The sequence below is a fragment of the Puma concolor genome, chromosome E4 (genome assembly GCF_028749965.1).
Source record: "Puma concolor isolate L17-30 chromosome E4, mPumCon1.1.hap2, whole genome shotgun sequence".
Lineage (NCBI taxonomy): Eukaryota > Metazoa > Chordata > Mammalia > Carnivora > Felidae > Puma > Puma concolor.
In genome coordinates, this window is record NC_141683.1 from 34,381,220 (window position 1) to 34,396,845 (window position 15,626).

General features: G+C 39.6%; 1 protein-coding gene across 2 annotated transcripts in view; it reads left to right on the forward strand.

Moving 5' to 3' along the window:
* The window catches only part of C4BPA (complement component 4 binding protein alpha), a 53,552-nt gene that overhangs the window by 5,723 nt on the left and 32,203 nt on the right, over nt 1-15,626 (forward strand). For both annotated transcript variants that reach the window (XM_086693511.1, XM_086693513.1), the window contains 7 exons: nt 4,054-4,220; nt 5,028-5,210; nt 6,284-6,383; nt 10,870-10,955; nt 11,131-11,325; nt 12,323-12,505; nt 13,177-13,377. In XM_086693511.1, coding sequence (XP_086549637.1) covers nt 4,079-4,220; nt 5,028-5,210; nt 6,284-6,383; nt 10,870-10,955; nt 11,131-11,325; nt 12,323-12,505; nt 13,177-13,377 — 1,090 coding nt within the window. In that variant the 5' untranslated portion in view covers nt 4,054-4,078. Of the gene's footprint in view, nt 1-4,053; nt 4,221-5,027; nt 5,211-6,283; nt 6,384-10,869; nt 10,956-11,130; nt 11,326-12,322; nt 12,506-13,176; nt 13,378-15,626 lie in introns of those variants that run through there.

Sequence of the window (15,626 nt, forward strand, 5' to 3'; positions counted from 1 at the left end):
ATGGATGTGGGGCAGTATTACCTTTCTTTAAAACATTTTATCATTAGGTGCTTTTTTTTTTTAATGTTTATTCATTTTTGAGAGAGAGAGAGTGTGAGCAGGTGAGGGGCAGAGAGAGAGGGAGGGACAGAGAATCCGAAGTGGGCTCTACCCTGACATCAGAGAGCCCTACTTGGGGCTTGAACCCATGAACCACAAGATCATGACCTGAGCCTAAGTTGAACACTTAACCAATTGAGCCACCCAGGCGCCCCTGTCACGAAATGCTTCTGCATGTGAATTCAACAAACATTTATTGAGTACTTTAACTGTGTGAGGCACAGTGCTAGGTACTAGGTGAGGCAGAGACGAGTAAGCACCCACCTCTGACTTCAAGGACCTTGCGGTCTAGTGTTGCGGACAGACTTCGGATGTTAATTATAAGCCAAGTCAGAATCAAAATGATAAACACTGAGTTGTAATTAGAATATGGAGACTGGCTTGGAGGAAAGAAGGGGCCATTGGATAAGGGGCTGGCAGAATGAGTAGGAATTAAAGAGGGAAGAAGGACCAGCAGGTGATATGGGCAGGAGTGTCCTAGGAAAGTATTTGGGACTGTCAGAGATCCAGGTTGTTCAGGCCAGCCAAAGCATGAGGGCTCAGACCAAACCCCCGAAAAGGTCTTTGCCAGAGGCCAATTGAATGAGTGCCAATTCCTGAAGGATCAGTTTGCTGAAACCATATTTGCTGAATTTATCGGATTATCAATTTACTGAACATTGTTTTATTTTTTTAATATAATTTGTTGTCAAATTGGCTCACATACCGTGTGTAAGATATACTCTTGGTTGTGGGGGTAGATTCCCATGGTTCGTCACTTACCTGCAACACCCAGTGCTCATCCCAACAACTGCCCTCCTCAGTGCCCATCACCCGTTTTCCCTCTCTCCCATCCCCTATCCACCCTCAGTTTGTTCTCTGTATTTAAGAGTCTCTTATGGTTTGCCTCCCTCCCTCTCTGTTTGTAACTATTTTTCCCCTCTCCCACGGTCTTCTGTTCAGTTTCTCAAGTTCCTCGTATGAGTGAAAACATATGGTATCTGTCTTTCTCTGACTGACTTATTTCACTCAGCATAATACCTTCCAGTTCCATCCACGTTGCTACAGATGGCATGATTTCATTCTTTCTCATTGCCAGGTAGTATTCCATTTTATATATAAACCACATCTTCTTTATCCATTCATCAGTTCTGAACATTGTTTTAAATATGCATTTTGAATATACTCAATGATTACAAATATATGAATTTTGAACATAACTAACGAATATGTTCTTTGTAGCAGTATCTTAGGTATTTCTATTCAAATTCTTAAAGGTAGGGATTTAATCTTATGGCTGTGTTTTTATAAATATTCTCATGAATATTTCCCCCTGGTATATCCAATGTGTATTTTTTATTGTGAACATAACAACTGCAACAATTCATATGAGTAATTTTCACTTTATACTATTAGCTTCTTGAGTTTTTATAGCCAAATTTTATTTTGCCAATGCATTGGTATTTTTATTTTATTTTATTTTTTTTTAATTAAAAAGTTTCCATTTAATTTTTAAAAAATATGTATGGGTATTCTTATATCTCTTTCTTCAATTTCACTGAAATTCAACAAACATGAACTTATCAAAAATTGAAGAAAGTCATTTCTATCGTTTTTACAGTTCGTAACAATTTTTTTTTTTTCAACGTTTTTATTTATTTTTGGGACAGAGAGAGACAGAGCATGAACGGGGGAGGGGCAGAGAGAGGGGGAGACACAGAATCGGAAACAGGCTCCAGGCTCCGAGCCACCAGCCCAGAGCCCGACGCGGGGCTCGAACTCACGGACCGCGAGATCGTGACCTGGCTGAAGTCGGACGCTTAACCGACTGCGCCACCCAGGCGCCCCAGTTCGTAACAATTTTTATTGGATGGGAGAAATTTATCATACTTGCAAATTTCACAGATGATTTGGTGGATTGTTTTTCACTATGTGAAACCAGCCTTACCCCCCTCTGTCTCCTGTCTCATCCAGATGGTTAGCCAAGAGGAAGAGAGAGACTAGAGATCAGGAAGGAGAAAAGAGAGGTGCAAACAAAAAAGAAAGGTGGTATGTAAGGGCCCAAAATCTGGTCCTGGCTCCTTTCTACCTCTTTAGACAGCTTGCATGTATTCGGTACAAATTTTGTAAACATATTTTAGTAAGAGAATGCATTTGATAAGTTGGTCATCAGATTGAATTTATTTTTTCAGCAGAACTGTCTTAGCAGCTATGTTTGGAGCTCAGGGACTAGGCTGAGCATCAGACGGAATTGCCCACAGCCGACAGCAGCTGAAGGCATGGCTTCATCAGAGATGAATTTTGGAAAGATGAGGTTAAATGAGCCATTACTCAATGAGGATGTTAGGCCCCTCCACATAGTGTGAAGGGTCATTATAAGCCTTTTCCCCCCAGTAATGTGGAACAGAAATATAGGTCATCATAAATTGTTTTTTTTTTTTTTTTATTCTACAACGTGGGACAGAAATATCTCTGAGGGAAATTTTGAGGGCCCTCCCTTTATTTACACAGATATGTGTATATTATGAATTATGGACACATGGGAAGTGTAGAATTATCTGGATCTAATACGTATCAGAATAAAAGATGAAATTCAGTATTTCCTTAGGAGTTAACTTCATACAGTCCTTTGAGAACAAGGACTATTTTTTTTTTTGATGTTTGTTGATTTTTGGGAGAGAAAGACAGTGTGAGGAGGAGAGGGGCAGAAAGAGAGGGAGACACAGAATCTGAAGCAGGCTCCAGGCTCTGAGCCATCAGCACAGAGCCCGATGCAGGGCTTGAACGCATGACCCGCGAGATCATAACCTGAGCTGAAGTTGGACACTTAACCCACTGAGCCACCCAGGCATCCCAGAGAACGAGGACTATTTTTAATGTAAATTTAAGATACCTTGTTTTTCCCAAAGAGAACAGGAGCGGTGGAGAGAAAAGTGTCCCTCATGATTTTGCTTAAAACAGGTCTTTAAATAGTCTGATTAAATAATGAAAGTATATTTGTCACATAAATTTTTACTTTTCTTTGTATATCTATATGTATATCTATAGTTATATGTATCTCTCCATAAACCATTCTTTCAAAACTGCAAATTGCTTGATGGTTTATTGTCTTTGTTGACAGTTGTCATGAGGAACTCTCAATACTACACAGATCTGGCTCCTTTTCTCTGTCTCATCATTTGCCTGCCTTTTGGTTTTATTTCGTTTTACATTTGTTCCCTCTTCTCCAACTCCTCTGCCATTTCCTTGGTCAGACCATCTTGCGGCTCATGTGGCCAATTGCAATAGTCTTCCTTAACTACCCTGTTTCCTCTCTCTGTTTACTTCAGTCTGTCGTGTACACAACTGCCATACTGCTCTTTTCAGAGCATGGTAATGAGTCACTCCTTAGCTTCAAAGTAAACAAAGGGTAAACAAAACCCAGAACAAAAAACAACGATTCTTTATTCCCTAAAGAGTAGCATCTATAAATTCCTAAACCTGACGCTTACGTCCCATTCAGACACATGTATAAGCTGCCCCTTCTTAGCAACCCCCTCTCCTCTCCTCTGAGCAAAGTACTTCCACAGAGACTAACACTCACTGTCTTGTGCTGTGACACTGTATTCATGTCCTCTCTTCCACTCTAGGCCTTAATTTTCGTGAAGATGTGGACCCCACAGCATTTATCCTGGTGCATTACGACAAGTAGGAACTCAATGACTATTTATTTTTGTTTATTTGTTTTTTGAAAGAGAGAGAGAGAGAGAGAGTGACCGGGGAGAGGGGCAGAGAGAGAAAGAGAGAGAGAGAGAAAGAGAGAGAAAGAGAGAGAATTCCAAGCAGACTCCACACTCAGCATGGAGCCCAACTCAGGGCTCCATCCCATAACGCTGGAATCATGATCTGAGCCGAAATCAGGAGTTTGCTGCTCAACAGATTGAACCACCCAAGTGTCCCTCAATGACTGTTTATCAAATTGAGTTTTTTTGGCAGAAAACTGTGGGAGAAGCATCAGGTCATGCACCCCAGTGCTCCTCTAAATGGGATCCGTCATAGAAAAAAGAAAATGGCAGCCTGGCCCTTTCTTAGGCTGTGGAAAGTCTCTGATCCAACTCTGTTCCAAATGACCTTGGTCGCTGCTCTATTTGCTACTGTCCTTGGTGAGTAATAGAGAGGTATGTTCATTTTGGCAACAGATATTCAAGATCATTCACTCATTCACTCTTAAGGCTAACAGATGATTCAACTTTGAGCAGAAAGCCACATTCAGCAACAAGGGATTTATTTGATCAGAAACGTAGAATTTGAAGGTTAAGAGGATTTGGAGTTATTTGGGATTTAAGGGTACTTCGTTTTATCCACAAAGGAAGCAGTTTTCTAGACACTTCCTCCTACCATTTCTCCTCCAGGGATTTCCAAAACAATCTGTCTCCCAAGCATGACTTGAAACAAATCTATAGGATCTATCAGCCTGACTGAGCAATTTTCACTGCTTCTGGGTCTATCTAGAATAGAGAGGGGAATGAAGTATAGACTTCTACTTGGGCTCCGGAAATGTAAATGAATCCTCTAATTTAATTCTTGCAAGGTCAGCAGGATTAAGACTTATGTTTCAAGGGCTCCATGCTTTTTCCTTCATATCACTCAAAATCCAGCATGTACAAAAAAAAATGCAAATTAAAAATGTTGTTCTTATCCATCTCCCAGCCACCGGGGTTTCCCTTTCCTGAGGCAACCAATCTGACACGACGTTTTTATCATTACCATCATCATTATCCTTTATCAGCAAATGCGTGTTACTCATCGCTCACTGGATTCCTTGAACAATGAGGATAATAGGAGTTGTAATTTTTCTTGATTAGAGGGGAAAAGAATGGTTCTTCCTCTAAAAATCATACTACTGAAATATTGAGATGCTGTGTTTCAAGGCATTAACTTCCGCCATTCTTTGTCATTTTGGTGCCCAGGTAGTTGTGGTCCCCCACCGAATTTATACTTTGCTTCCCCAATAAATGTGTTGAACCAGACTTCCTTCATCTCTGGGACTATCCTGAAATACACCTGCCGTCCTGGCTACAGTAAGGATCCTTATAAAAGTCAGGATGTTACCTGCCGATACAGGTCATGGAACTACGAAGAGTTCTGTGTCAGTAAGTATGAACATTTATTTTTCTTATTTGCGCTTTGCCCCTCTTTGCAAAATTGTCTCAGGAATTACGTTTTCTGACTGCAAGTGGTAATATTTGGTTACTAAGAAACCATCCAGTTGTCAGTTACTGATTCCAAAGTACACGTGTGCTACCTTTTGAAAAACATAAATAAAAAAACCAAAGAAAACAAAAATTACAAAGTACCTAGTTGCAGTGAAAAATAAGTTTATCCTTTACAACGTAGTTCGGTAAACACTTCTTTCCAAAGTGAACTGCAAATTCAATTTTACTATTTTGAAAACCATATTCATTCTTTACAAAGATGCCTGGGCGGCTCAGTGGGTTAAGCTTCCGACTCGATTTCGGCTCAGGCTATAATCTCACCGTTTATGGAATTGAGCCCCAAATTGGGCTCTGCACTGACAGCACGGAACCTGTTTGGGATTCTCTCTCTCTCCCTTTCTCTCTGCCCCTCCGCTACTTGCATGCACTCTGTCATCTCAAAACAAACACGTAAACTTAAAACAAAAAGTTATGTGGCTAGAGAGTGGTAATGTAGTTTCCAAAGAAACTTCACCCAAAATATTTGCTGTGTTTGGAAGAAGATTCTGTGATTCACTTGTGGTTGAGAATATATTCCGTAACGTTTTTCCAATAGTAAGGGTATACAGTCTACGCTTTTTATTGTACCTTTTGTAACTCATGACGTGCATTTTCAACTGGCCTAAATACAAAGTATATGCCACAAATATAGAATGGACCATAGCTCCCTAATCAGTGTCTATCCTGGGTCGTAGACTCCATTACCACAGTGATTTAGCAGAGTCCTTTTCTTTAGTGGTGAAATGTACCAGAAAAATATGGGATCACGTTTTGTATTCATTTATCCCCCAAAGTAAACATTTAGTGATTCAGGATCAGAAATAAGTTTGAATTTCAGCTTCTGGGTCTTTCTGGAAGCATAGGCCAGAGCTAATCAATCAATCTTCTTTTCTAATGCCTTATCTGTGAATACTTGGAATCACTAATTATCATTTGAATTTTTTTTTTTTTTTTTTTTTTTTTTTTGTCAGAGAAAAGATGCAGACATCCTGGAGAATTACAAAACGGGCAAGTGATAGTTAAGACAGATATCTTGTTTGGATCACACATAGAATTCGTCTGCTCAACTGGGTGAGTGTGAAGCAATCTAGAAACAATTCTTTTAAGTTAATTTTTTAAAAAGTAGCTAATGTGTTCATATAGTTCAAAAGTAAAAGTGATATAAGACCGTATACGCTGAGGATTGTCACTTCTACTCTCTCACCCTCCACCCATTCCTTTGTGTCCTTAAACAGGGATCCACTTTTTTGCTTTCTTATGTATCTTTCTGGTGTTTATCTTTAAAAATACAAGTTAAGAAATTAGTATACATTTTTATCGCACCTTTCCAATAACGAACATAACTTTGAATCTTTCTTTCTATCTCTCTTTTTCTTTCCTTCTTTCTTTCTTTCATTCTTCCTTTCTTTCTCTTTCTTTCTTTCTTTCTTTCTTTCTCTCTTTCTTTCTTTCTCTGAGAGAGAGTGCAGGTGGGGGAGAGGGGCAGAGGGAGAGAGAGAATCCCAAGCGGGCTCCAAATTCAGCATGGAGTCCAACACCAGACTTGATCCCACAACCCTGGGATCATGACCTCAGCTGAAATCAAGGGTTGGGTGTTCAACTGACTGAGCTATCCAGGCACCCCTGAGTCTTGCCTTGTTTTCTACTCATCAGTGTATACAGGACATAGTTTCATGTTTGTACCTAGAAGTTTCTTATTGATTTGCCTTTACAACATCAAAGAATGTTATCATATGATGCATCACGGATTAACAATCTCTTTGATGGATCCATAGATATTTCCAATTTTTGCTATTCTGAACAGTGTTCGGATGCATTACTTGGCACATGTATAAATTTTTACAGATGTAGTTAAGATATATCTATAGGGTCAATTTCCAGAGTGGGATTTCTGGGTCAAAAAGTACACATATTTGAAAATTTTAAAGATACTGCAAAATTGCTCTCCTTAGAGGTTACAGCGTTTTGCAGGGTATGTAAATGCCTTTCTCTTCAAAAACTTTCTGTATTGTCAATCTTCAGAAACCTTGTAAACTTTTTGAAAATTTTCCAATTTAAGAGGTAAAACTGGAAGCTCACCATAGTTTCAACGTATATTTCTCTTATTATGAGTGAGGTTGAGCATATTTTTATGTGTTCAAGAGACATTTGTATTTATTTGGGGACTATTTGCCATATTCCTTTGCTTATTTTTTCAATTAATTTGTTGAAATTTTTATTCTTAATTTCTAGGGTAGATATGTACATACATAAACCTATATATATATATATATATATACACACACACACACACACACACACACACACACACAAGATATATACACATGAACCTATGCATATTAGGGTTTAGACCTTTTTTCTGATATGAACTGCAGACTTTCCCCCCAAGTATATAATTTTTCTTTTGACTTGGTATTGATACATTTTTTTTTCTTCTCAAGGAAAAACTGTACTTTGGCTTCAAGTTTATCGATTTCTCTTTTTAAAATGGCTTCTGGGGGTGCTTAAGCTGCTCAGTCAGTTAAGTGTTAGATTCTTAATTTTGGCTCAACTCATTATCTCATTCTTATGAGTGTGTTCTATGCCGGGCTTGGAGTCTGCTTAGGATTCTGTCTCTCCCTCTGCCCCTCCCCTGCATGCGCACTCTCTCTCTCTTTATTTCAAATGAATAAGTGAAAAAATAAAATAAAATAAAATAAAATAAAATAAAATAAAATAACTTCTAGATTTTAGGTCTTCATTTAAAAGCCCTTCTCCAATACAAGATTTTAAACGGTTTGCCTAGATTTCTTCTACTGCTTGTACGTTTTCATATTTTTTGATGTTTAAAGCTTTGATCCATTTGGAGTCAATATACAATATACAGCATGAGGTGCCTATTTTAGGCAATGCTTTTCCAAATGACTGGAACCTGTTACCCCAAAAGTCCATCTTCAGTTTACAAATTTGAGAGTGCTTTTCGGTACTGTAATAAATTCTCATATGTGTCTTATATATATCGTGTATGTATCTATATATGTTTCTACTCAAAGCCATTGTTTTGCCTGTATGTTCATATACATATTTCACAGTGACATACTTATCAAGACTTTATAATGTGTTTTAATAGCCAATATGGGTAGTCCTGCCTTCTTGGCTTTAAAAAATTTTTTCCTGATAATAATTGTTTTCTACATAAAGTTTTAAGTTAAGCATCTTTTATTTTATTTTTAAAAAGTATACTTAGGGGCGCCTGGGTGGCGCAGTCGGTTAAGCGTCCGACTTCAGCCAGGTCACGATCTCGCGGTCCGGGAGTTCGAGCGCCGCGTCAGGCTCTGGGCTGATGGCTCGGAGCCTGGAGCCTGTTTCCGATTCTGTGTCTCCCTCTGTCTCTGCTCCTCCCCCGTTCATGCTCTGTCTCTGTCTGTCCCATAAATAAATAAAAACGTTGAAAAAAAAATTAAAAAAATAAAATAAAATAAAAAGTACACTTATTTTGAAAGACAGGGAGATAGAGAGAGAGAGAGAGAGAGAGAGAGAAAGAGAGAGAATGAGAGGGGGAGGGGCAGAGACAGCGGGGGCAGAGGGCCCAAAGCAAGCTCTGTGCGAAGAGCACAGAGCCCTACGCGTGGCTCAAACTCAGGAACTGTGAGATCATGACCTGAGCCAAAGTTGGATGCTTAACTGACTAAGCCACCCAGGCATCCCTAAATTTAGGCATATTTTAGATTCAGTGCTGGGGGGTTGGGGGAGAGGGGAAAGTGGGTGATGGGCATTGAGGAGGGCACTTGGTGGGATGAGTACCAGGTGTTGTATGGAAGCCAATTTGACGATAAATTATATTAAAATGCAAAAAATAAAAATAAAAAAAAATCAGTGCTGGATTAGTGTTTAACTTCATTTTTGAAGAATAGACTTTTTTTTTTCTTTTTTTAATGTTGAGTCTCCCTGGACAAGCACAGGTTCTTATAGGGGATGCAAAACTTCTCCTCTCCCCTCTCAGGGTCTCTGAACGGGCCTGAGAATTAGGCTGATATAAAACAGATTAACAGGAGAAAAGCATACACATTTTATTTTTAGACATACATGGGAGCCTACACAGGAAAACTGAAGACCCAAGAAGTGATTAGGCCTAAGTGTTTATATGCTAGGTTGAATAAAAAGTAACAATTGTAGAAAAGTAACAAAATACATGGGGAGGCTACAGGAAGATTAAGGGTTATTTCCGCAAGGTCTGTCTGTATAGATTTCTCTTGGCTTCAACTCCTCATCTCCGGTGAAAAGACTGTTTTTTTCCTCGCGGTATAGGGAGAGCATCTTCTACATGAAGAGTTTTATCTCCTGCTTTCAGAAAGAAAAGAAGTCCAAGTGCCCTTCCTATGTCTGACATTTCAAGTGCCTTTAGCTCAAAATAATCTTTAGTAATTTTACTCTTTGTTGTCCTGGAACAGCTCACTTAGTTCAACATTTTGTGCTGCGAGCTGCTATTTTAAAATGTAGATTATTATTTTACTTCTGTAATACTTACTTGATATGCATTTCAAAATAGCTATTTTGTTTTGTGTTGTGTTCCTTTGTCAGGTTCTCCGACTGAGTACGTGTTGATTCTCCTTTGCTTGCTATCCGTGCTTAACGTTTTCCTCTAATGTTGTTGCTCCCTTTAGTTTGGTTTTCTCACATGTATCCTTATTTATCCCTTATGGCTCCCAAAACAGAAAGTGAGAAGATTCACAACGCAAGTGCTGTCAGAACACTAAAGTGTTCCTATTGGAATAGCTGGAAACCACACTTTTCACTTGGTTTCCTGAGTAGTTTGGAAAATGTACATTTTTAAGAAGTTTCAAAATGAAGAAATGCTTACATCTCAGTGTCTCTTATCTTATTAAAAGATTAGTTTTTCTTTAAGTCATTATTAAATAAATCCAACTAGGATTATTACGTATTATTATTTATTATTAAATAAAGCCAACTGGAGGTCCCATTTGCATTAATCTTCAATCAGAGTGTACATTTATTCCTTGATGATAGCACAATTTTAAGACATACTAACAGTGCTTTTTCTTTCTGTTACCATAATATACAGAGGGCAGTAAGACAAACTGAAGAAAGCTTAGAACTTGTCAAGAGCTATAAAAATGGGGATCGTGAACAGAGAGCTAATGGTGTATTGGAGAGGGTAAGCACCTGTAAATCAGAGGGAGGCTGCCTGTCCAAGGACAGGAAAGTTTGGGGCCAGTAACCTGGCTGGTACCGACATCTACAAAACACTTCGGAACATACTCGAATGAGCCTTTTACCCTACATTGTCCCGTTTGAGCTCGGGATAAACCCCATGCCTGACAGATAGTCGCTGCCCGCCAACAGATTCCAGAATAAAAGAATGAATGAACGAACACACACATCTCACTGCGGTGATAAGTTTTACTGAACGGAGTGCTCGGTGGGAAGTGCTGTTTAGAAAATATTGTTTCTTCACTGTTTAATATTGCGTAACCAGTTAACGTATTTAGACCCCTTTGTCCAGCTTCATTTAGAGTCAGAGGAATTTCATTACAATCTTTGGCCCTCTCTTATTCAGATACGTTTTAGTTGGCTCAGCCACTAGTCATTGTGAGATCCAAGATAGAGGAGTTGATTGGAGTCATCCTCTCCCACAATGTATAAGTAAGTAAAGACTTTTTCTGACTTGACCACAAACCTACATCAACCATGTTCGGTACTAAAACTCCCGTGTATCTTTGCTGCGTCTTCTACCCGCCATTAAAAGCTGCATCATGAAGTTTAGATTTGCAAGGATACCTTCCCTGATGATTTCTTTCTCTTCATTCACTCATCCCAGTCGCCAAGTGCGATCCTCCTCCAGCCATCAGTAATGGGAAGCACAGCGGTGGAGATGAAGATTTCTATACATATGGCTCCTCTGTCACCTACAGCTGTGACCCCAACTTCTCGCTCTTAGGCAAAGCCTCCATTTCTTGCACAGTGAAAAATAAAAAAACAGGCGTCTGGAGCCCAAGTCCTCCTACTTGTAAAAGTAAGTCACGGTGCCTGGGGGGGGAGGGGGGGAGGCTCAGTTGGGTAAGCATCTGACCCCTGACAGTGGCTCAGGTTGTGATCTCGGGGTCATGAGATCGAGCCCCTCTCCTCCACATCGAACCCTACATGGAGCCTCTCATCAGCCTCCGCCCTGAGCATGGAGCCTGCTGGAGGTTCTCTCCCTCTCTCTCTGCCCCATTCGAGCTCATGCGTACTCTCTCTCTCTCAAAATAATTTAAAAAACTTAAAAAAAAAGCTAAGTCACAATGATGCATTGTGATTTGGAAGGTGAATTTGGCTTGGAAGGTGAATTTGTTGGGGGGAATGGAATGATGACAAGACTAATTATTGCCATGATGTATGCATGTATTCTCTCAACTGGTACTTATGCATGATGTACCATTGTGCAGTGACAAACAGCACCAATATCTCATTGGCTTTGCAAAGTAAAGGTTGGTTTTCATTCACACTCAGTCTGCTGAGTGTCCAGGAGACTCCAGGGCAGCTGGAGTCTAGGTGGAAATTTAGCAACAAACTTAGCAGCTTTGATCTTGTGGTATTTCCATATCAACATGTGCTTTCAACATCTGTTCAGTGGGTGAAGAGAGAAAAGTAAATCATGCCCTGGCTTTTAAAAAGAGCCTTGGGGGGCGCCTGGGTGGCTCAGTCGGTTAAGTGTCTTGATTTCAGCTCAGGTCATGATCTCACGGTCCGTGAGTTCGAGCCCCGCGTCGGGCTCTGTGCTGACAGCTCGGAGCCTGCAGCCTGCTTCAGATTCTGTGTCTCCCTCTCTCTCTGCCCCTCTCCTGCTTGCTCTCTGTCTCTCTCTCCCCAAAATAATAAATAAACGTTTAAAAATGTTCTCTATGGGTCCGCTTGACATATAGTGTTATTAGGCTTTTGTGTTATAGTTGACACAGGATTAACAACAACAGTAATATCTTCATTGCCATTTCTCTCTTATGACCCACTTGTCTCTTCTTGTGATTCTTTAGAAGTCACTTGTCCTAAGCCAGAGATTCAAAATGGAAAAATCGTCTTGGGATTTGGACCCCACTATACTTATAAAGACTCCATGGTGTTTGACTGCAATAGAGGTTTTATTCTCAAAGGAAGCAGTTTAATCCACTGTGAAGAAGATAACAACTGGGACCCTCCTCCTCCCACTTGTGAGCTCAGTAAGTACGGGCCATGAAAGGATTTCAATGTTTCTATCTAAATTACCCAGAAATGCTGGTGAGGGCATACTTGTATGCCTAGACCCACTTGCCCCACCGTAAAAATTTAAATTTAGATCAATGACTGTCTTTGTCTTGTAGTTATTGGGAAAAAAATGATTAGAGTCCACTGGGCAAGGTCGTCTATAACCACAAAATGCTGCCACATAGAGTTGCGCGGGTTGTGGACTCTCCAACCCTAAAGGGAGACATTAACATTGTAGATTAGTATATTTCGTTCAACAATTCTCTTGCAGTTAGTAGAAAATAGTTTTGTTCCAAAAAAAAATCATTACATTATGATAACTGATTTGACAGATAATAATAAAGTGTCCCATGTGGGGGGGGGGGGAATGCCTTTTCCTAACTTCCACAAAAGGATTATATGGCCTAACTATGATTCTGACACTCTGCAATTATAAACTTATGTGAGTCACTGAGAATTACGTTAATACTAATAACGATAACTTGGTGCTAGTCCGTTTTCTGGTGTGGCTGATCCATCAGCCAGGGCAAGATGGTTCCTGACTGAATGAACACATGGCATCCTTTGGTAGGACAGGCTAGTCGATGATCACGGTTGCATCCCGAGTAACGGCATCGCTTCCCCCTTGTTCTTCTTCGACGAGCAGATAGTTGTCTTGGCTTACCAGACATCCCACATACCTCCTGGGAGATGTATAACTACCAGATGCCAACAAGACAGGGAGTTTATCCTATTGGAACTATGCTGAAATACAGGTGCCGTGATGGCTATAAACCTATTTCAGATGAGCCTACGACTGTGATATGTCAGGAAAACTTGACTTGGACCCCATACATAGAGTGTAAGGGTGAGTTTCTGCTTTTTAAATCTTTTTGTATATTAAATGCCCAACCTGGGCTAGTATTTCTTTTCTTTTCTTTTCTTTTTTTTTACCTTAAATGGAGGAAATTTTATCTTTCAAGAGAAATTGAGAATTATAATAATTCAACAGAATAGTGCAGTATTATTGTCAGGAGGGATCATGCAAGTCTTGGAGGAGCTGAGAATTATAACCTTTCCTTATCCTCGTTCAAAATCAAATGGGGGGGCGCCTGGGTGGCTCAGTGGGTTAAGCGTCCAACTTCGGCCCAGGTCATGATCTCACGTCGGGCTCTGGGCTGACGGCTCGGAGCCTGGAGCCCGCTTCACATCCTAGCCAACACCTGCTATTTCTTGTTCTTTTGCTACCAATCAATCTGGCAGGGTTGAGGTGATATCTCACTGTGGTTAATTTCATTTCCCTGATGATTAGTGATGTTGAACAACAACTTTTCATGTGTCTGTTGGCCATCTGTATATTTTCTTTAGGAAAATGTCAATTCAGGCATTTTTAATCAGATTATTTGATTTTTCAGTGTTGAGTTTGAAAAGTTCTTTATATATTCGGGATATTAACCCCTTACTGAATGCATCGTTTACAAATATCTTCTTCCATTCAGTAGGTTGCCTTTTTGCTGTGTCGAGGGATTCCTTCACTGTGCAAAAGACTTTTATTTTGGCATAGCACCAACAATTTATTTTTGCTTTTGCTTCCCTTGTTTGGAAGCGATAGATCCATAAAAATGTTGCCGATGCTAATGTCCAAGAGATTAATGCCCATGCTTTCTTTTAGGAGTTTTATGGTTTTGGGTCTCACATTCAGGTCGTTAGTCCATTTTGAGTTTATTTTTGTATATGGTGTAAGACAGTAGTCCAGCTTCATTCTTTCGCACGTAGCTGTCTAGTCTTCTCAATACTCATTTATTGAAAGTATTGTGCTTTCCCCATTGTATATTCTTGCCTCCTTTGTCACAGATTAGTTGTTTATATAAGCATGGGTTCACTTTGGCGCCCTCTATTCTATTCTAGTGGTCTATGTGTCTATTTTTGTCCTAGTACCAGACATTTTTAATTACTACAGCTTTGTAGTATGTCTTAAGAGCTGGGGTTGTGTTACTTCCAACTTTGTTCTTCCTAAGGATTATTTTAGCTATTAGAGGTCTTTATGGTTCCATATAGATTTTAGGATTATTGGTTCTAGTGCTGTGAAAAACACTGTTGGTATTTTGACAGACACTGCATTAAATCCATAGATTGTTTTGGGTGGTATGAACATTTTAAGAATATTAATTCTTCCAATCCGCGAGCATGGCATATCTCTCCTTTTGTTTGTGTCATCTTCAATTTCTTTCAACAATGCCGTATCGTTTTCAGAGTATAGGTCTTTCACTTCCTTGGTTAAATTTACTCCTAGGCATCTTATTCTTTTTAGTACAATTGTAAATGGGACTAATTTCTTAATTTCTCTTTCTGCTACTTGGCTGTTAGTATATGGAAACTGAATAGATTTCTTTTTTTAAAGCCTTTGTTTGTTTATTTTGAAAGAGAGAGAGAGAGAGAGAGAGAGAGAGAGAGACTGAGAGCAGAGGGGGACAGAGAGAGAGAGGGAGAGAGAGAGAAAGAATCCCAAGCAGGCTGCACGTTGAAAGCGCAGAGCCCAATGCAGGGCTTGCACTCACAACTGTGAGATCGTGACCTGAGATGAAATGAAGAGTTGGACACTTAACTGACTGAGCCGCCCAGGGCCCTGAGACACAATAGATTTCTATGTATTGATTTTGCGTCCTGCAGTTGTTCTGAATTTATTAGTGCTAACAGTTTTTTGGAGGAGCCTTTAGGATTTTCTATATATAGTATCAGGTCCTATGCAAATAGTGATCGTTTTATTTCTTCCTTACCATTTGGATGCCTCTTATTTATTTTTTTTCTTGTCTGATTGCTGCAGCTAGTACTTCCAGTCCTATGTTGAATAAAAGTGGCAAGAGTGGGCATCTTTGTCTTGTTCTTGGTCTTACAGGAAAAGATTTCAGTTTTTCGCCATGATCATTGTGATGAAAAACCATGGGTTTTTCATGTAACCTTATTTTGAGATGTTTCCTTTAAACCCACTTTGTGGACACTTTTTTTGTCACGAATGGATGTTGTATTTTGTCAAATGCTTTTTCTACATCTTTTGAAATGATTATATGCTTTTAAACATGTTTTGCCTCTTGTTAATTTGATGTATCACATTCATTG